The 22,005-nt window shown below is 33.6% G+C and overlaps 1 protein-coding gene, 5 non-coding genes and 1 pseudogene across 39 annotated transcripts in view; all 7 read right to left on the bottom strand.

Moving 5' to 3' along the window:
• The window catches only part of LOC131623970 (uncharacterized), a 43,666-nt gene that overhangs the window by 10,782 nt on the left and 10,879 nt on the right, over positions 1 to 22,005 (bottom strand). For 7 of the 34 annotated variants that reach the window (XR_009290383.1, XR_009290384.1, XR_009290385.1 and 4 more), the window contains exons 4-9: positions 17,904 to 20,946; positions 14,127 to 16,897; positions 13,423 to 13,554; positions 13,264 to 13,317; positions 10,690 to 13,168; positions 533 to 2,212 (exon numbers count right to left, since the gene is read on the bottom strand). The exons of 1 other annotated variant lie outside the window; for it this stretch is intronic. Coding sequence is in view for 23 of the 33 variants with exons in the window: in XM_058894984.1 (XP_058750967.1) it covers positions 7,087 to 8,274 (1,188 nt within the window). In the remaining 10 variants the exon portion in view is untranslated. 26 more of the 34 variants (XM_058894987.1, XM_058894992.1, XM_058894993.1 and 23 more) reach the window with 19 other exon arrangements.
• Positions 4,344 to 4,428, bottom strand: LOC131623988 (small nucleolar RNA snoR14). Its single transcript, XR_009290404.1, has one exon. It is a non-coding gene; the product is annotated as a small nucleolar RNA snoR14 (small nucleolar RNA).
• Positions 6,408 to 6,501, bottom strand: LOC131624000 (small nucleolar RNA Z101). Its single transcript, XR_009290415.1, has one exon. It is a non-coding gene; the product is annotated as a small nucleolar RNA Z101 (small nucleolar RNA).
• On the bottom strand, positions 6,586 to 6,670 carry LOC131623991 (small nucleolar RNA snoR14). Its single transcript, XR_009290407.1, has one exon. It is a non-coding gene; the product is annotated as a small nucleolar RNA snoR14 (small nucleolar RNA).
• On the bottom strand, positions 9,003 to 9,096 carry LOC131623977 (small nucleolar RNA Z101). Its single transcript, XR_009290394.1, has one exon. It is a non-coding gene; the product is annotated as a small nucleolar RNA Z101 (small nucleolar RNA).
• LOC131623990 (small nucleolar RNA snoR14) lies at positions 9,181 to 9,265 on the bottom strand. Its single transcript, XR_009290406.1, has one exon. It is a non-coding gene; the product is annotated as a small nucleolar RNA snoR14 (small nucleolar RNA).
• Positions 19,616 to 19,709, bottom strand: LOC131623993 (small nucleolar RNA snoR14; annotated as a pseudogene).

The raw sequence follows: 22,005 nt of genomic DNA, 5'->3' as shown, positions 1-22,005 counted from the left end.
AAATAGAGCATGATATTGATAACAAACATACTGTCTTAATTGAAATATTAGTACATAAACTCTTCCGTATAGAAAGGTATTCTTTAATCCAAACAAATCAAGGTGCCATTTTTTTCATTAAAAAAAATTTATTGTATATAATTCATTTGGCATTTATAGCATCAAAAGTATTTGGTACTAAAACCAAAGAAACTGTTTTTTATTCAAATCAAACAAACTTTTAATTTCTCCAATTAGTCCATATCATTATATATTTTTTGAAGTTTAATCAGTCTCATGATGATCTTCATACCAAAACAAGTGACAAAATGCAACAAACAACAAGAGGAAATAAAAAATTGTTTTCTCAACACATATCTCAAATTCTAGTCGATCAAAAACGTTGAAACACAATGCATCTCATAAACATATCAAAATCAGTCTATTGCAAAAATGAAAAGACTAACAAGCATACACAGAAGAAAATAACCACCAAAAAGTAATCAACGAAATTCATAGGAAAAAAATTATGCAAAATTGAGAATATTCATACCACATCGGAGAACACGATTTCAAGCTCATTGAAAAAGTTCTCTCTCCTGCGATCATACTCATCAGCAGTCTAAAGAGACAAAAAATACAAATGAAATAGACACCACAACATATATATATAACACATACACATTGTAAGTTGAGTTATATGACATTAGATCACCAAACAAAGTGTTGTAAACAAACAATAGTTAATCATACTAGGTGAATAGAATGTGTGAGAAATACTTATCTTCCAAATGGCGGCAGGAGATATTTGATTTGATTTCCCAGCCATCCTTTTAGTGTCATCTTCAATTTCTTTTCGAATCATAGCAGTGTTAATTTGTCCCAACAATTTTCACAATCTTCCAAATATAACTCTAAAATCAAAAAGCATTGTAAGACATACAGAAACAGACACCACAACATATAGATAACACATACACATTGTAAGTTGAGTTATATGACATTAGATCACCAAACAAAGCGTTGTAAACAAACAATAGTTAATCATACTAGGTGAATAGAATGTGTGAGAAATACTTATCTTCCAAATGGCGGTAGGAGATATTTGATTTGATTTCCCAGCCATCCTGTTAGTGTCATCTTCAATTTCTTTTCGAATCATAGCAGTGTTAATTTGTCCCAACAATTTTCACAATCTTCCAAATATAACTCTAAAATCAAAATGCATTGTAAGACATACAGAAATAGACACCACAACATATAAATAACACATACACATTGTAAGTTGGGTTATATGACATTAGATCACCAAACAAAGCGTTGTAAACAAACAATAGTTAATCATACTAGGTGAATAGAATGTGTGAGAAATACTTATCTTCCAAATGGTGGTATCAGCAGTATTAACATGGTGATTCATGTCTCACCTCCTCTCGCAGATCTGCCCTAACAAACTCTATTGTCGACATCGGCATCACATTGGCACTATGATTTTCATTGTGAGACGATTTCATCCCGATCTGGGAGCTTCGAGTGACGCAAGACGTTCACAGCAGCTCTATGCAACTGCAAATTACTCGATCCAATTCGCAAACCGACTAAATTATACAATGCAAATTCTACGCCAGATAAGTGAAACTGTGACGGAGATTTCTCCCAAAAGCTGTTTGAACATACTCAATAAGTGAACCAAATTCATTTAATATCCATCTTCTCTACCATTATTCACATGTGCAGGTAACCATGGCAAAATCAAAATCCATTACAAACAACAAAAATAATCACATTTAGCATTCATCCTACCAATATCTCAGGTCAGACAGTACATGAATATTTATTATATGTTCTGTAATTATTAGCTCGTAAATGTTTAACCGGCAAAAACCATACTGCATCACCACATAGTATATGTAAAAAAGCTTGTCTGTGGGATCGGTCAATGTTGTCGGGTATTGGAGATTGTCAGTAACGGTCAATGTTGCCGAGTATTGGAGATTGTGAGTCCTTACAATTTATAGTCACATCATGTGTCGAGCTTCTGATTTGCATCATCTTGTTTGAACAAGTCGCGACATGTATCTCATTTCTCGAGCTAAACTGCACTTGCGAGTTTCATCGAACTGGTGGCAATGTTCTCCAATCTCTATTTGGATCTGGAAGAGGACTGGCAAAATACAATGAAAATAGATTCAATATATCCCCTACTTGTCTTCAAGCATATGGTGAGCCGACCCTGAATGGATGTCAAACTAACAGTCAAAATACGAGATTTATCGTGAACTAAACCAAATGAAATAGGAGGCTTGTATAAGTACATTTAAGTAAACAAATTTCTTACAATATAGGCAATTGCGAAAATAAACATCAAGGAACAGTTCTTATGCTAAATACTTAGATTGTAAATCTACTATCTTATAATTTTCTTCATATTAGCACTATTGATTTTCTCTTAACACATTCAAATTACACTCTTAAGATTATAGTTTTCTTCTCGGCAGTGAAATTACACAGCAACTCAAGAGATCACTGTCCCACAAACACACGCCTATTCGCAATTCACCAATACATCATCTTATATCCCAACTTTTAATTCTCACTCATTATCACATATGTACCTATCACTTGTCAACTTTGCAACATTAGACAACTATAATCGCATGTCACCTTAAAATACAATTGCCACGTAAAAGTACAACTTTGCAACTTTTAATTTTACATAAAATAAAACCAATGAACCGTGTCACCTTAGGTAATCTCCATTCCTATTTTCTTAACAGTGCTAGTTGAACGCCCTTAAATTTTTATACCTAGACCCCATCCTCTCTTTCCCAGCACACCTTTTCCCAATGAACTAACTTATTTTTCTGCTTTCCAATCCTTCACCTCATAAGAAAATTTTAAAGAGAGACTCAAGATTAGAAATAATACCTCACAGAGCTTCGAAGAAAGAAAGGAAATAAACAGTTAATGGGTACAAGACAGATTTTAGAATGATGTATCGACCATCAATAGATAAGCATCGGTTATTCCACTTGGACAATCTTCGCGGCATTGCTTCAATCACAAATTTCCAAAACTCTTTTCTTCTACGATTACCACCAAATGAAATGCCCAAGTATTTGAAAGTAGCAGTTCCAACTTTATTTAATACTTTTCAATCAGATATTAACTTATGAATGTTTATTTTCAGATCAGATATTAACTTAATCCCTTTTTTTCAAGAAACTCTGAAATCCAACCTCTCCATTTAACGTTGAATCCCTTTTTTTTTCTATCACAAGGTCCAAATATTTTCATTCTAAATCAACTTGAAACATCAAGGCTTCTTCCTCCTATTTTTATTACCTACTAACTGATTTTCTATTAGTATTCCATCTACCATTTGCCAGCCTTCTAAGAACACGAATTGAAAATTAGAGATAAAAAAATTCAGCCGCCACCTTCAATTTATTTGCCAATAGCTTTGCTAAGACTTTCTACATTCTGCCAATTAGAGATATCGACGTAAAACTGTCTAGCTTAACCGAATTCTTAATCTTTGTAATTAATGCTAAAAACCATTATTTATCTCCATGTACTATTTTACCAATCGAATGAGATTCAACAATGAGACTATGAAAGTCCGCTTCAATTACATCTTAAAAATTCTTAATAAACCCAAAATTTATGCTATGTGAGTCAAGGCTCTTCGAACTTTCAAAATTCCAAACAACTTTTCTTATTTCCTCCTCTCTAAACTTATCATCTCTAATGTGTTTAAATTCAAAATTCTGCATAACCAGTCTTTCCCTCTTTTTCTTTCTAAATAAACCTGGGAAATAATTGAAAACTTAACCCTTTATCTCTTGAACACCAATCTATTTTGTAGAAATAATCTCATTAACTTTTCTTCTATTTACTAGGCACCCGAGAAAGAACTTTGAATTTGCATCACCTTTTCTAAGCTATTTTGAGCGTGATTTTTGTCACAATATGCCACAATTTATATTCACCTTTTTCCAAGTCGCTTGAGTTTTTCTTTCAATATGAATGCCGCCACCCCGGAACTTCAACTCACTCCAACATTTGAGTACACAAAAAGGTTTTGGTGCATGATTCCTCATTTTCTTGAGAATAAGAATTGGACAGTGACTTTTATCCAAACACCATTGCAAACTTCCTTTGAAAATATGAATTGGTCAATACAACTCACTGTTTAGCCATCTAATTTGGACCATGTGAATCTTTTGCAAATTAACAAGAAATCTATCAGTTTTGCAGAATTCTGATAACAATTCAAAAACCAAAAATAATTGAAAAATTTACATCGCAAAATTGAGAAACTCAAGAAATAAACAAATCAAGCACAAGAGGGAGATATGAAAGCGATCAGAACCTGTCGGGATTCATGAATTACTTCAAAGAATATCAGTGGATTGACAGACAAATGAATTTCTAGCATCATATCGCTTTTCTTTTCCCTCTATGTATTATCACTTGTCAACTCTGCAACATTAGACAACTATAATCTAATGTAACCATAAAATACAATTGCCACATGATTTTACAAGAAAACCAGTCAAATGAAATAAATAATTCATTCTCAGTCAAATCAATCACCAATTCCTTAAATGAAGCCTTTTTGTTCTCAATTATAAATCAAACAGTACCTCTTAACCTGTTTTTCAAAATTATTCCTTTTATCCAAGGAGTCCAAAAATGTGATTCAACTCCACTTCCTAATATCATGCACAACCTTTCAAAGAACCAATTTAATTTAAAGTCCCACGACCCAGTTTCTACCATTTTTATGCTCTGCCACCAAGCTGACCCCATTCTCTCAATTGTACTCACTTTACCAAAGATTTCACCATATTTACTTTTTAAAACCTTAACCCACACACTTTCCTAATAGAGTTAGGTGGAACACCCTTGAATTTTTAAAGACAGAATCAAATTAGAAATAATATCTAACAGAGCTTTAAAGAAAGAAATGAAATAGACCGGTAATGCGTATAACAAAGTTTAGAAGGATGATTCGGCCACATGTAGATAAGCTCTAATTATTCCACTTGGACAATCATCCTGACACTATATTAATCACCAACTTCAATAACTTCTTTCTTCTATGATTACAACCATCAGAAACATCCAAGTATTTCCAACCTTAAAATTTTATTTGCCATCATGGCCCTCATGTGTTGCCAACTTTTTCCCACAATTAAGATATCATTTGCATACTGCATATGCAAGAAGTGAACATCACCACTATGGAACTAAACACTCAAAAATATAAAAAGGCGATAGACCTTTACCATCTTCGGATTTGGTTTTTGTGAGACTTCCATTGACCAACGCTAAAATAGTTGATGATCAAATACACTCTAAAATCCAGCATCTCCATTTAACGTTAAATGCTGTCAAAGTCCAAATATTTCCAATCCACAAAATCATATACTTTTTTTAAATCCACTTTAAACATCATTTACTAACTCATTTGCTATGAGTATTCCATCTACCATATGTCGGCCCTTTAAGACCGCAAATTGTAAATCAAAGATAACTTTTTTAGCCACATGCTGCCAATTAAACATATCGACCTAAAATAGTTTAGCTTCATCAAATTCTCAATCTTTGGAATCAATGCAAAAAACGCATTATTAGCTCTACACACTATTTTCCCATTAGAATAGTTTAGCGCCACAGAATTCTCAATCTTTGGAATGCTAAAAAAGCATTATTAGCTCTACACACTATTTTGCCATTAGAATAGTTTAGCTTCACCGAATTCTCAATCTTGGGAACCAATGCAAAAAACGCATTATTAACTATACACACTATTTTCCCATTAGAATAGTTTAGTGCCACAGAATTCTCAATCTGTGGAATCAAAGCTAAAAAAAATATTATTAGCTCTACATACTATTTTGCTATTAGAGTAGTTTAGCATCACCGAAATCTCAATCTCTGTAATCAATGCTAAAAAAGCATTATTAGCTCTACACACAATTTTGCCATTAGAATAGTTTAGCGTCACCAAATTCCCAATCTTTGGAATCAATGCTAAAAAAGCATTATTAGCTCTACACACGATTTTGCCATTAAAATGAAATTCAGCAATGAATATGTGAAAGTACAATTTCCCAAAACTACTTAATAAACCTGAAATTTATGTTATTTGGGTCAAAATTCTTCGATCTCTCGCAATAACAACCAACATTTCTATTATCTCCTTCCTAAATTCAACTATGACAGTGTCATTAGAGCCAATGAAGATACAATAATAATATATTTCAATCACAAATCAAGTGATCCATCCATGTAGCAATGACCAATTTATTCTAGTACGATGATAATTTTAATGTTGAAGTCATTTTAGAATAGATGGATCCAAAAAATCAGAGAACAAAACACAGAAAGAAACTAACAAACATAAAAATCCATAGAATTTAGGGCATCAGTCATCCAAGGTGATATTAACATCAACGATATTCAGATGCAAATTACCCATTTACACCATTTCAGATTCATCATTTGCCTAATTCTGATAACAATTCAAAAACCATAAATAATTTATTCAACAAATCGAGAAACTCAAGAAATCAAGCAAGTGAGGGAAATATCAAAGCAATTAGAACCTGTCGGGATTCATGAATTACATCAAAGAATATCAATGGATTGACAGACAAATGAATTTTTGTCATCACTTCGCTTTTCTTTTCCTTCTATGTATACTTGTCAACTCTGCAACATTAGACAACTATAATCTCATGTCACCTTAAAATACAATTGCCACATGATTTTACAAGAAAAACAGTCAAATGAAATGAATAATTGAACATTCTCAATCCAATTAATCACCAATGCCTTAAATAAAGCCTTTTTGTTCTCAATTCTACATACTACTTTTCCATTAGAATAGTTTAGCGTCACCGAACTCCGAATCTTAGGAATCAATGCTAAAAAAACATTATTAGCTCTACACATTATTTTCCCATTAAAACAGTTTAGCGACACAGAATTCTCAATCTTTGGAATCAATGCTAAAAATGGATTATTAGCTCTACACACAATTTTGCCGTTAGAATAGTTTAGCGTTCACCGAATTCTCAATCTTTGGAATCAATGCTATAAAGCATTTTTAGCTCTACACACTATTTTGCCACTAGAATAGTATAGCGTCATCGAATTCTCAATCTTTGAAATCAATGCTAAAAAAGCATTATTAGCTCTACACATGATTTTGCCATTAGAATTGTTTAGCGTCACCGAATTCTCAATCTTTGGAATCAATGCTAAAAAAGCATTATGAGCTCTACACACTATTTTGCCATTAGAATAGTTTAGCGTCACCGAACTCTCAATCTTTGGAATCAATACTAAAAAAGCATTATTAGCTCTATACACTATTTTCCCATTAGAATAGTTTAGCGACACAGAGTTCTCAATCTTTGGAATCAATGCTAAAAAAGCATTATAAGCTCTACACACGATTTTGCCATTAGAAAAGTTTAGCGTCACCGAATTCTCAATCTTTGGAATCAATGCTAAAAAAGCATTATTAGCTATACACACTATTTTGCCATTAGAATAGTTTAGCGTCACCGAACTCTCAATCTTTGGAATCAATGCTAAAAATGCATTATTAGCTTTACACACTATTTTGCCATTAGAATAGTTTAGCGTCACCGAACTCTCAATCTTTGGAATCAATACTAAAAAAGCATTATTAGCTCTATACACTATTTTCCCATTAGAATAGTTTAGCGACACAGAATTCTCAATCTTTGGAATCAATGCTAAAAGAGCATTATTAGCTCTACACACGATTTTGCCATTAGAATGGTTTAGCGTCACCGAATTCTCAATCTTTGGAATCAATGCTAAAAAAGCATTATTAGCTCTACACACGATTTTTCCATTAGAATAGTTTAGCGTCACCGAATTCTCAATCTTTGGAATCAATGCTAAAAAAGCATTATTAGCTATACACACAATTTTGCCATTAGAATAGTTTAGCGTCACTGAATTCTCAATCTTTGGAATCAATCCTAAAAAAGCATTATTAGCTCTACACGCGATTTTGCCATAAGAATAAATTAGCGTCACCGAATTCTCAATCTTTGGAATCAATGCTAAAAAAGCATTATTAGCTCTACACACGATTTTGCCATTAGAATAGTTTAGTGTCACCGAATTCTCAATCTTTTCAATCAATGCTAAAAAAGCATTATTAGCTCTACACACTATTTTGCCATTAGAATAGTTTAGCTTCACCAAATTCTCAATCTTTGGAATCAATGCTAAAAAAAGCATTATTAGCTCTAAACACTATTTTGCCATTAGAATAGTTTAGCGTCACCGAGTTCTCAATCTTTGGAATCAATGCTAAAAAAGCAGTATTAGCTCTACACACTCTTTTGCCATTAGAATAGTTTAGCGTCACCGAATTCTCAATCTTTGGAATCAATGCTAAAAAAACATTATTAGCTCTACACACGATTTTCCATTAGAATAGTTTAGCGTCACCGAATTCTCAATCTTTGGAATCAATGCTATAAACGCATTCTTAGCTCTACACACTATTTACCCATTAGAATAATTGTGTGTCACCGAATTCTCAATCTTTGGAATCAATGCTTAAAAAGCATTATTAGCTCAACACACTATTTTTCCATTAGAATGAAATTCATAAATGAACATGTGAAAGTAGGCTATCCCAAAACAACTTAATAAACTTGAAATTTGTGTTATTCGGTTCAGGATTCTTCAATCTCAATCACAACCAACATTTCTTCGATCTCTCGCAATCACAACCAACATTTCTAATAGCTCCTCTCAAAATTCAATTATGACAGTGTCATTAGTGCAAATGAAGGGACAATAATAATATAATTCAATCACAAATCAAGTGATCCATTCATGTAGCAATGACCAATTCATTCTAGTACTATGATAATTTTAAGGCTAAAGTCATTTTAGATTAGATTGAAACAGAGAACAAAACACAGAAACAAACTAACAAGCATAAAAATCCATAGAATATAGGGAATCAGTTCTCCAAGGTAATATTAACATCAACCATATTCAGATGCAAATTACCCATTTACATAATTTCAGATTCATCATTTGCCCAATTCTGATAACAATTCAAAAACCGTAAATAATTGATTCAATAAATCGGGAAACTCAAGAAATCAAGCAAGAGAGAGAAATATGAAAGCGATCACAACCTGTCGGGATTCATGAGTTACATCAAAGAATATCAGCGGATTGACAGACAAATGAATTTCTATCATCACTTTGCTTTTCTTTTCCCTCTATGACTTTACAAGAATAATTCTATATTCTCAGTCAAATGAATTACCAATGCCTTAAATGAAGCCTTTTTGTTCTCAATTATAAATCAAACACTACCACTAACCTATTTTTCCCATCAGGCAACATCTAGCACCTGACATGTTTTTGATTTGATCAACTCCATCAATTTACTCCATAGCAGCCTTTTTCCAACAGCAATTAATCCAAACCAATTAATCAAAACCATGATCGCCCTGATTAGTCTTATAAATCTCATTTTACTTTGGTCAGGCACTTGCTATTTTAACAAATTAACGGAGCCCCTTGGAATAACCAAAAAGATTTTTAAAATTAGAACACAATATCTTGCAAAACCAACGGATTTAATACCAATGAAGGGACAATAATAATAATAATATAATATAGTTCTATCGCAAATCAAGTGATCCATGTAGCAATGACAAATTCATTCTAGTACGGTGATAAGTTTAATGATACGGTCAATTTAGATTAGATGGATTAATAAAAATAAAACAAATAAATATCATAGAGTTTAAGGACTATTTCAAGTCGACAAATCATATGCTTTTTCAAAATCCACTTTAAATATCTTTTTTTCCTCCTATTTGGCCTTCGGCGAATTGCGAATCAGGGGTCATACTTGTTTTTTCCTCCTATTTGGCATTTGGCGAATTGCAAATTAGCTTTTGTATCAGCCACCTTCAATCTATTTGCATATAACATTACTAAGAATTTCTAGATGCTGCCAATTAAAGATATTGGCCTAGCTTCACTTTCTAGATGCTGTCAATTAAAGAAATTGGCTTAGCTTCAATAGATTCTTTATCTTTGGATTCAATACTAAAAAGCATTAATAGCTCCACGCACTCTTACGCCATTCGAATTAAATGCAACAATGAATACGAAAGTCTGCTTTAATTACATCCTAAAGCTCTTTAATAAAGCTGGAATTTATGCTATGAATCAAAGAACTTCAAACTCTCAGAATCCCAAACTTTTCTTATTTCCTTCTCTCTAAGTTCAGCTATAAGAAGTTAGCAGGTCATGTCCCGAATACGCTCCACCAACCAAGGTTGATGATAAAACCAACACCAACTAGCATCCTAACTAACCACACGAATAAATATGAGAATTACTTAATAATTCAAACACTTACTCCGACCAAACAGACATATTGACGATCAGTAATTTTTTAGAATTGATCTAGATACTCCATCAACATTGTAAGTTTGTAAGCAACCAAATGGATTTAATATCCAATTAAGAATAGGGTAATTAAATCTAAGAGCTTTATACTTTAGCCAATTCCAAGACACCTCGATACTCCATCATCTGAAGCTATTGTAATTGGAACATAGGATGACACACTTCCATTTATATTCGAGAAGCAGAAGCAAAAGAAACGCTGACCTGTCATTGTTATTTTCAATCCGACTCTTTTACGATGACATTAGAGCTTGACTTGTCATCTCCGATCATTGCAATCTTTAGTTCTCCTCCTATGAGACTCGATTTGTAGTCGTTGTCATCACGGATACTCACTGTAAACATTTAAAAGTAGTAATCAAACATCATAGCCACGTCATACAAATAGCGTATCAGTTCACCCACTATCGTGATATAAACAACCTGCAACATATAATAGCCTATTCATGTTACACCAACTGTTCTTTCACCAGCAGGATCAATTTGTTTAAGAATTTTGATAGCATTAGATGTCACTACCTTCTGGTTGTCACTCTACTGCGACCTTTGCTAAAACAGGCAGATCTACTGGCATCAAATTGACAACACTTGGCAGGTAGATGCTGAGATGAATAGAGTTAGGAGATATTTGATTTGATTTCCCAGCCATCCTGTTAGTGTCATCTTCAATTTCTTTTCGAATCATAGCAGTGTTAATTTGTCCCAACAATTTTCACAATCTTCCAAATGTAACTCTAAAATCAAAATGCATTGCAAGACATACAGAAATCGACACCACAACATATAGATAACACATACACATTGTAAGTTGAGTTATATGACATTAGATCACCAAACAAAGCCTTGTAAACAAACAATAGTTAATCATACTCGGTCAATAGAATGTGTGAGAAATACTTATCTTCCAAATGGCGGTATCAGCAGTATTAACATGGTGATTCATATCTCACCTCCACTCACATATATGCCCTAACAAACTTTATCGTCGACATCTGCATCACATTGGCACTACGGCTCTCATTATGAGCCGATTTCATCTCGATCTGGGAGCTTTGAGTGACGCAAAACGTTCACAACAGCTCTATGCAACTGCACATTCTACAAACACAGAATTTTGTCGATCCAATTCATCTATAATAATCAGACCCCCTCTGTTCAGGAACACTACTCAATAATAATTCGCAAACCGACTAAATTATACGATTCAAGTTCTATGCAAGATAAGTTAAACTTTGACGGATATTTCTCCCAAAAGTTGTTTCAACATACTCAATAAGTGAACCAAATTCATTTAATATCCATCTTCTCTACCATTAATATCCATCACAAAACCAAAATCAATTACAAACAATAAAAATAATCACATTTTGCATTCATCCTACCAATAACTCGGGTCAGAGTACATGAATATTTATTATATGTTCTGTAATTATTAGCTCGCAAATGTTTAATCGGCAAAAACATTACTGCATCACCACATAGTATATGTAAAAAAGCTTGTCTGGGATCGGTCAATGTTGTCGGGTATTGGAGATTGTGAGCCGATTTATAGTCACATCCTGTGTCGAGCTTCTGATTTGCATCATCTTGTTTGAACCAGTCGCGACATGTATCTCATTTCTCGAGCTATACTGCACTTGCAAGTTTCATCGAACTAGTGGCAATGTTCTCCAATCTCTATTTGGATCTGGAAGAGGACTGGCAAAATACAATGACAATAGATTCAATATATCCCCTACTTGTCTTCAAGCATATGGGGAGCCGACCCTGAATGGATGTCAAACTAACGGTCAAAACACGAGATTTATCGTGAACTAAACCAAATGAAATAGGAGGCTTGTATAAGTACATTTAAGTAAGCAAATTTCTTACAATATAGGCAATTGCCAAAATAAACATCAAGGAACAGTTCTTATGCTAAATACTTAGATAGTAACTCTACTATCTTATAATTTTCTTCATATTAGCACTATTGATTTTCTCTTAACATATTCAAATTACACTCTTAGGATTATAGTTTTCTTCTCAGCAGTGAAATTACACAGCAACTCAAGAGATCATTGTCCCACAAACACATACCTATTCGCAATTCACCAATACATCATCTTATATCCCAACTTTTAATTCTCACTCATTATCACATATGTACCTATCACTTGTCAACTTTGCAACATTAGACAACTATAATCGCATGTCACCTTAAAATACAATTGCCACATAAAAGTACAACTTTGCAACTTTTAATTTTACATAAAATAAAACCAATGAACCGTGTCACCTTAGGTAATCTCCATTCCTATTTTCTTAACAGTGCTAGTTGAACGCCCTTATATTTTTATACCTAGACCCCATCCTCTCTTTCCCAGCACACCTTTTCCCAATGAACTAACTTATTTTTCTGCTTTCCAATCCTTCACCTCCTAAGAAAATTTTAAAGAGAGACTCAAGATTAGAAATAATACCTCACAGAGCTTCGAAGAAAGAAAGGAAATAAACAGTTAATGCGTACAAGACAGATTTTAGAATGATGAATCGACCATCAAGAGATAAGCATCGGTTATTCCACTTGGACAATCTTCACGGTATTGCTTTAATCACAAATTTCCAAACTTAAACCCCAAGTATAATGAGAACTAACCAGTGATGCGCCAGTTCCAACTGCAAAAAGCTTGGACCCATTACGCTGTGCAAGGTAACCACATTTTGTAAAACAATTAGCCACAAGAAACTAAAACCTAAAAAGAAAGGATAAAACATAAGTTCCCTGATTGTACATACCACAATTGCACCAAATCTCTGCAACAAGGAATATGATGTTCCAGAGAGAGCAACCTGTGGAAGGAACCAAGGAAGTTAAGAATGTGGTAATTAAACACTGATAACATTTAGCGGTGAAAATTGCTTTAGTAATGTAAACCATGTGAAGGTAATGTAAACCTGGAATGCATTATCTGGGCAATTGTGGGAAAACTTAGAAATTGCCCCTGCACTAACTCCAAGTGGTGGTCTAAGAGAAACAGTAGGTGCAGGAAGATAAACGAGTATGAAATCTGCGAGTATAGCCATGACCTGCGAACAATATATGTAATAGGGATGTTATGGGAATTGACTACAATGCAGCATACATGTTTCACAAGAAGTAATATTTTCTCTCCACTATAGCATGCAAATAGAGCATGATATTGATAACAAACATACTGTCTAAACAAATCAAGGTGCCATTTTTTTCATTAAAAAATTTATTGTATATAATTCATTTGGCATTTATAGCATCAAAAGTATTTGGTACTAAAACCAAAGAAACTGTTTTTTATTCAAATCAAACAAACTTTTAATTTCTCCAATTAGTCCATATCATTATATATTTTTTGAAGTTTAATCAGTCTCATGATGATCTTCATACCAAAACAAGTGACAAAATGCAGCAAACAACAAGAGGAAATAAAAAATTGTTTTCTCAACACATATCTCAAATTCTAGTCGATCAAACGTTGAAACACAATGCATCTCATAAACATGTCAAAATCAGTCTGTTGCAAAAATGAAAAGACTAACAAGCATACACAGAAGAAAATAACCACCAAAAAGTAATCAACGAAATTCATAGGAAAAAAATTCTGCAAAATTGAGAATATTCATACCACATCGGAGAACACGATTTCAAGCTCATTGAAAAAGTTCTCTCTCCTGCGATCATACTCATCAGCAGTCTAAAGAGACAAAAAATACAAATGAAATAGACACCACAACATATATATAACACATACACATTGTAAGTTGAGTTATATGACATTAGATCACCAAACAAAGCGTTGTAGACAAACAATAGTTAATCATACTAGGTGAATAGAATGTGTGAGAAATACTTATCTTCCAAATGGCGGTAGGAGATATTTGATTTGATTTCCCAGCCATCCTGTTAGTGTCATCTTCAATTTCTTTTCGAATCATAGCAGTGTTAATTTGTCCCAACAATTTTCACAATCTTCCAAATATAACTCTAAAATCAAAATGCATTGTAAGACATACAGAAATAGACACCACAACATATAGATAACACATACACATTGTAAGTTGAGTTATATGACATTAGATCACCAAACAAAGCATTGTAAACAAACAAACAATAGTTAATCATACTAGGTGAATAGAATGTGTGAGAAATACTTATCTTCCAAATGGTGGTATCAGCAGTATTAACATGGTGATTCATGTCTCACCTCCACTCGCAGATCTGCCCTAACAAACTCTATTGTCGACATCGGCATCACATTGGCACTATGATTTTCATTGTGAGCCGATTTCATCCCGATTTGGGAGCTTCGAGTGACGCAAGACGTTCACAGCAGCTCTATGCAACTGCACATTACTCGATCCAATTCGCAAACCGACTAAATTATACGATGCAAATTCTACGCCAGATAAGTGAAACTGTGACGGAGATTTCTCCCAAAAGCTGTTTGAACATACTCAATAAGTGAACCAAATTCATTTAATATCCATCTTCTCTACCATTATTCACATGTGCAGGTAACCATGGCAAAATCAAAATCCATTACAAACAACAAAAATAATCACATTTAGCATTCATCCTACCAATATCTCAAGTCAGACAGTACATGAATATTTATTATATGTTCTGTAATTATTAGCTCGCAAATGTTTAACCGGCAAAAACCATACTGCATCACCACATAGTATATGTAAAAAAGCTTGTCTGTGGGATCGGTCAATGTTGTCGGGTATTGGAGATTGTCAGTAACGGTCAATGTTGCCGAGTATTGGAGATCGTGAGTCCTTACAATTTATAGTCACACCCTATGTCGAGCTTCTGAGTTGCATCATCTTGTTTGAACCAGTCGCGACATATATCTCATTTCTCGAGCTATACTGCACTTGCGAGTTTCATCGAACTGGTGGCAATGTTCTCGAATCTCTATCTGGATCTGGAAGAGGACTGCAAAATACAATGACAATAGAATGATAGATTCAATATAGCCCCTGCTTTTATTCAAGCATATGGGGAGCCGACCCTGAATGGATCTCAAACTAACGGTCAAAACACGAGATTTATCGTTAACTAAACCAAATGAAATAGGAGGCTTGTATAAGTACATTTAAGTAAACAAATTTCTTACAATATAGGTAATTGCCAAAATAAACATCAATGAACAGTTACTATGCTAAATAATTAGATAGTAACTCTACTATCTTATAATTTTCTTCATATTAGCACTATTGATTATCTCTTAACACATTGAAATTACACTCTAAGGATTATAGTTTTCTTCTCGGCAGTGACATTACACAGCAACTCACAAGAGATCACTGTCACACAAACACACGTCTATTCGCAATTCACCAATACATCATCTTATATCCCAACTTTTAATTCTCACTCATTATCACATATGTACCTATCACTTGTCAATTTTACAACATTAGACAATTATAATCTCATGTCACCTTAAAATACAATTGCCACATAAAAATACAACTTTGCAACTTTTAATTTTACATAAAACCAATGAACCATGTCACCTTAGGTAATTTCCATTCCTATTTTCTTAACAGTGCTAGGTTGAACGCCCTTAAATTTTTATACCTAGACCGCCATCCTCTCTTTCCTAGCACACCTTTTCCCAATGAACTAACTTATTTTTTTGCCTTCCAATCCTTCACCTCATAAGAAAATTTTAAAGAGAGACTAAGATTAGAAATAATACCTCACAGGGCTTCAAAGAAAAAAAGAGGAATAAACAACTAATGCGTACAAGACAGATTTCAGAAGGATGAATCGACCATCAATAAATAAGCATCGGTTATTCCACTTGGACAACCTTCTCGGCATTGCTTCAATCACAATTTTCCAAACTCATGTCTAATCGGTTATTCCACTTGGACAACCTTCTCGGCATTGCAATCCCAGAAAATGAAAATATACTCACAGCTTCCACAAGTATTTGGACATCTACATCAGGAATTTGGAGGAATTAGTCCATCTCATTGATTGCATTCCTGAAGTTTAAGGTCTTCAATCAGTTAAGGCCAGTAGCAGACTTGTAACCAAAGGAGAGCTTCTGTTCACATGTGACTGCTCTTGCTAGAAAAGGGGCGATTGTATTGAATTCTGTTGTGCTAATTAACCATAACAGTATATTGAAAGAGGAACAGATCAATGGGTGGAGGTAATTCTCCTTGGACGAAATGTAACCAAAAACAATGCTACTGATGTGAGAACAACCTCACGAACCTCACGAATTTCCTGCATCACACATTCCTCCTTCCCTCTTTTATGCACTTCTTATTCTTATTCCAAATCATGATTCTCCAACCCATTGTTGCCACCAGACACGCTTCTTTCATAGCTAGCTGTCCACCTTGCACTTATACACCGTCATTCTCCTTCCCCCTTTGAGAAAAATGCAAACATTAAAAAATATGTGGAACAGGCTGCTATATATAAGTTCAATATCCCCATTACAAGACTATAGATAAGAAATCATACTTTTTCTGATGGAAGCAAGGTTACTTGCTATCAGTGGCTTAAAAAATCATATACTATGCCAAATTTGTAAGATAAGAATATTTATCACCTACAATCTCTATTAATAATAAACATGTATATATCTCATTGTTCTATCAAACGCAAATTTGGATACCCAATTCAAACCCTTTTGGCATATTACTGCACAAAAGATTTCAAAATAACTGACCATGTGATAAAATGCTCAACAATATATAACCATCCGCACCTGAATCAAAGTGAGGCTTACAACACACAAAACCATCCACGCATAATGTAAAACTCACAAACACCATCCTTAATCCCTTATTAATTTCCCTCTACCATTCAATAAAATCCAGGTTGTTGTGACAGACAAACACTATTAATCGACATCAATATATTATGCCTGCATATGCCTGCATAGACAAGTCTACGAACTAGACTTGAAATCCTATTCGCCGATGTTAATATTTGGATAGAAACATCCTTGAAATTAAATATTTTCAGAAGAGCAAAAATCTCGTAAGTCCTTAAAAGCTATAAGTTAAAAAAAGAAAAGAAAAGTTGGAATTGAGAAAGACTCCATAAACTCTTAGAAGTGTAACCACATGCTTCCTTCCCTTACTATGCTATACTTCATCTTACATAAACACCAAGAAATAGTTAATGGCTTACCTAAAAAGTAAAATTTAATAGGCACATTAAATAATCATACACCAAAACACACCTCTAACCAACCAACAAATCAAACACTTTCAAGTTTCAAGCAATCAACAAACGATCAAAATATTCATTGTTATAACTTTAACAGTATTCATATTCATTGTTATAACTTTAACAGTATTTTTTTGTTTTCCAATCCTTCACCTCATAAGAAAATTTTAAAGAGACTCAAGATTAGAAATAATACCTCACAGGGCTTCAAAGAAAGAAAGGAAATAAACAATTAAGGCATACAAGACAGATTTCAGAAGGATGAATCAACCATCAATAAATAAGCATCGGTAATTCCACTTGGACAACCTTCTCGGTATTGCTTCTATCTGAAAATAACTGATGTAGAAATGCCCAAGTATTTGAAAGTAGTTTTATTGAATACTTTTGCTGCTCCGTCTTACCAATATTGTGGAATTGACTCCAACTAAATACTTTTATGAAAGTTTATTTTCAGATCATATATTAACTTAAATAATTGTAGATTTGCCTTGGCCCTCATGTTTTGCCAACTTTTCCCCGCAAAATCAAAGTATTATTTGCGTACTGCATATGCGAGACGTGAACATCTCTTCTACTGAACTGCTAATCCTCCAAGAGATTCATCTGATTGTCTTGCCATTTATGAGGCTTCCATCTACCAACACTAAAATAGTTGAAGTTCCAAGACACTCTGAAATCAAACCTCTCCATTTAACGTTGAATCCCTTTTTTTTCCATCACACGGTCCAAATATTTTCAGTCCAAATCAACTTTAAACATCAACGCTTCTTCCTCCTATTTGAATCATCTACTAACTAATTTGCTAAGAATATTCCATCTACGATTTTCCAGCCTTCTAAGAACACGAATTGCAAATTAGAGATAAACAAATTTAGCCGCCACCATCAATTTATTTGTCAATAGCTTTGCTAAGACTTTCTACATTCTGCCAATTAAAGATATCGACGTAAAACCTTCTAGTTTAACCAAATTCTTAATCTTGGTAATTAATGCTAAAAACCATTATTTAGCTCCATGCACTATTTTACCAATCGAATGAGATTCAACAATGAGACTATGAAAGTCCGCTTTAGTTACATCTTAAAACTCCTTAATAAACCCAAAATTTATGCTATATGAGTCGGGGCTGTTTGAACTCTCCCAATTCCAAACATTATTTCTTATTTCCTCCTCTCTAAGCTTATCATCTCTAATGTGTTTAAGTTCAAAATTATGCATAACCAGTCTTTCCCTCTTTTGCTTTCTGAATAAACTTGGGAAATAATTGAAAACTTCACCCTTTATCTCTTGAACCCCAATCTATTTAATCGAATTAATCTTATTAACTTTTCTTCTATTTACCAGGCACCCGAGAAAGAACTTTGAATTTGCATCCCCTTTTCTAAGCTATTTTGAGCGTGATTTTTGTCACAATATGCCACAATTCAGATTCAACATTTCAAGTAGTTGTGTTGATGCTACTCTTTTGGCTTTGATCTCCTCTTGAGAAAATGATGTACTTTCACCTTTTTTCCAAGTCACTTGAGTTTTTCTTTCAATATGATTACTGCCATCCCTGAACTTCAACTCACTCCAACATTTGAGTACACATAAAGGTTTTGGTGCACAATTCCTCCTTTTCTCGAGAATTAGAATTGGACAGTGACTAGTTTTATCCAAATACCATTGAAAACATTCTGGGCATTTGACTAACCATCCCTTTGAAAATATGAATCTGCCAATACAACTCATTGTTGAGCCACATCTAATTTGGACCATGTGAATCTTTTGCAAATTAACATGAAATCTATCAGTGCTGCAGAATTCTGATAACAATTCAAAAACCAAAAATAATTGATAAAGTTACATCGCAAAATTGAGAAACTCAAGAAATAAACAAATCAAGCACAAGAGGGAAATATGAAAGCGATCAGAACCTGTCGGGATTCATGAATTACATCAAAGAATATCAGTGGATTGACAGGATTGACAGACAAATGAATTTATATCATCATATCGCTTTTCTTTTCCCTCTATGTATTATCACTTGTCAACTCTACAACATTAGACAACTATAATCTCATGTCACCTTAAAATACAATTGCCACATGATTTTAGAAGAAAACCAGTCAAATGAAATGAATAATTCTAGTCAAATGTATCACCAATGCCTTAAATGAAGCCTTTTTGTTCTCGATTATAAATCAAACAGTACCACTTACCTATTTTTCAAGATTATTCCTTTTATCCAAGGAGTCCAAAAATGTGATTCAACTCCTCTTCCTAATTTCATGCACAACCTTTCAAAGAACCAATGTAATTTAAAGTCCCACGACCCACTTTCTAAAATTTTTATGTCCTGCCACCAAGCTGACCCCATTCTCTCAATTTTACTCAATTTACCAAAGATTTCACCATATTTACTTCTTAAAATCTTAACCCACACACTTTCCTAATAGAGTTAGGTTGAACACCCTTGAATTTTGTATACCTAGATCCCCCCTCCTCTCTTCCCTAGCATACCTTTTTCCAATGAACCCGACTTATTTTTATGCTTTCCAATCTTCCAACCCACAAGAAATTTTTAAAGAGAGAATCAAATTAGAAATAACATCTGAGCTTTAAAGAAAGAAATGAAATTTACCGGTAATGCGTATAACAATGTTTAGAAGGATGATTCGGCCACATGTAGATAAGCACTAATTATTCCACTTGGACAATCTTCCTGACACTATATTAATCTCCAATTTAAATAACTTCTTTCTTCTATGATTACAACCATAGAAACATTCAAGTATTTCCAACCTTAAAATTTGATTCACTGATTCATCTGACTCAAACTAAAAGACTTTTATGAAAGTTTATTTAAAGACCAGATATTAACTCAAATAACTGTAAATTTGCCATCATGGCCCTCATGTGTTGCCAACTTTTTCCCACAATTAAGGTATCATTTGCATACTGCATATGCGAGAAGTGAACATCACCTCTATGGAACTAAACACACAAAAATATAAAAAGGCGATAGACCTTTACCATCTTCGGAATTTTTTGTGAGACTTCCATTGACCAACGCTAAAATAGTTGATGATCAAAGACACTCTGAAATCCAGCATCTCCATTTAACGTTAAATCCTGTCAAAATTCAAGTATTTCCAGTCCAGAAAGTCATATACTTTTTTTAAATCCACTTTGAACCTCATTTACTAACTCATTTGCTATGAGTATTCCATCTACCATATGTCGGCAATTTAAGACTGCAAAATGTAAATCAAAGATAACTTTTTTTAGCCACATGCTGCCAATTAAAGATATCGACCTAAAATAATTTAGCTTTATCAAATTCTCAATCTTTGGAATCAATGCTAAAAACGCATTATTAGCTCTACACACTATTTTGCCATTAGAATAGTTTAGCGACACAGAATTCTCACACATTGGAATCAATGCTAAAAAAGCATTATTAACTCTACACACTATTTTGCCAATAGAATAGTTTGGCGTCACCGAATTCTCAATCTTTGGAATCAATGCTAAAAAAACATTATTAGCTCTCCACACTATTTTGCCAATAGAATAGCTTAGCGTCACCGAATTCTCAATCTTTGGAATCAATGCTAAAAAAGCATTATTAGCTCTACACACTATTTTGCCATTAGAATAGTTTAGCTTCACCGAATTCTCAATCTTTGGAATCAAAGCTAAAAACGCATTATTAGCTCTACACACTATATTCCCATTAGAATAGTTTAGCGCCACCGAATTCTCAATCTTTGGAATCAATGCTAAAAAATCATATTTTAGCTCTACACACTATTTTTCCATTAGAATAGTTTAGCGTCACCGAATTCTCAATCTTTGGAATCAATGCTAAAAAAAGCATTATTAGCTCTACACACTGTTTTTCCATTAGAATAGTTTAGCGTCACCGAATTCTCAATCTTTGGAATCAATGCTAAAAAAGTATTATTAGCTCTACACACTATTTTGCCAATAGAATAGGTTAGCGTCACCGAATTCTCAATCTTTGGAATCAATGCTTAAAAAGCATTATTAGCTCTAAACACTATTTTGCCATTAGAATAGTTTAGCGTCACCGAATTCTCAATCTTTGGAATCAATGCTAAAAACGCATTATTAGCTCAACACACTATTTTGACATTGGAATTTTTTAACGCCATAGAATTCTCATCTTTGGAATCTATGCTAAAAAAGCTTTATTAACTCAACACACTATTTTGCCTTTAAAATGAAATTCAGCAATGAATATGTGAAAGTACGCTTTCCCAAAACTACTTAATAAACTTGAAATTTAT

Source organism: Vicia villosa, unplaced genomic scaffold (genome assembly GCF_029867415.1).
Source record: "Vicia villosa cultivar HV-30 ecotype Madison, WI unplaced genomic scaffold, Vvil1.0 ctg.000089F_1_1, whole genome shotgun sequence".
NCBI classification, from domain to species: Eukaryota; Viridiplantae; Streptophyta; class Magnoliopsida; order Fabales; family Fabaceae; genus Vicia; species Vicia villosa.
This window is presented reverse-complemented; position numbering and strand designations above follow the sequence as displayed.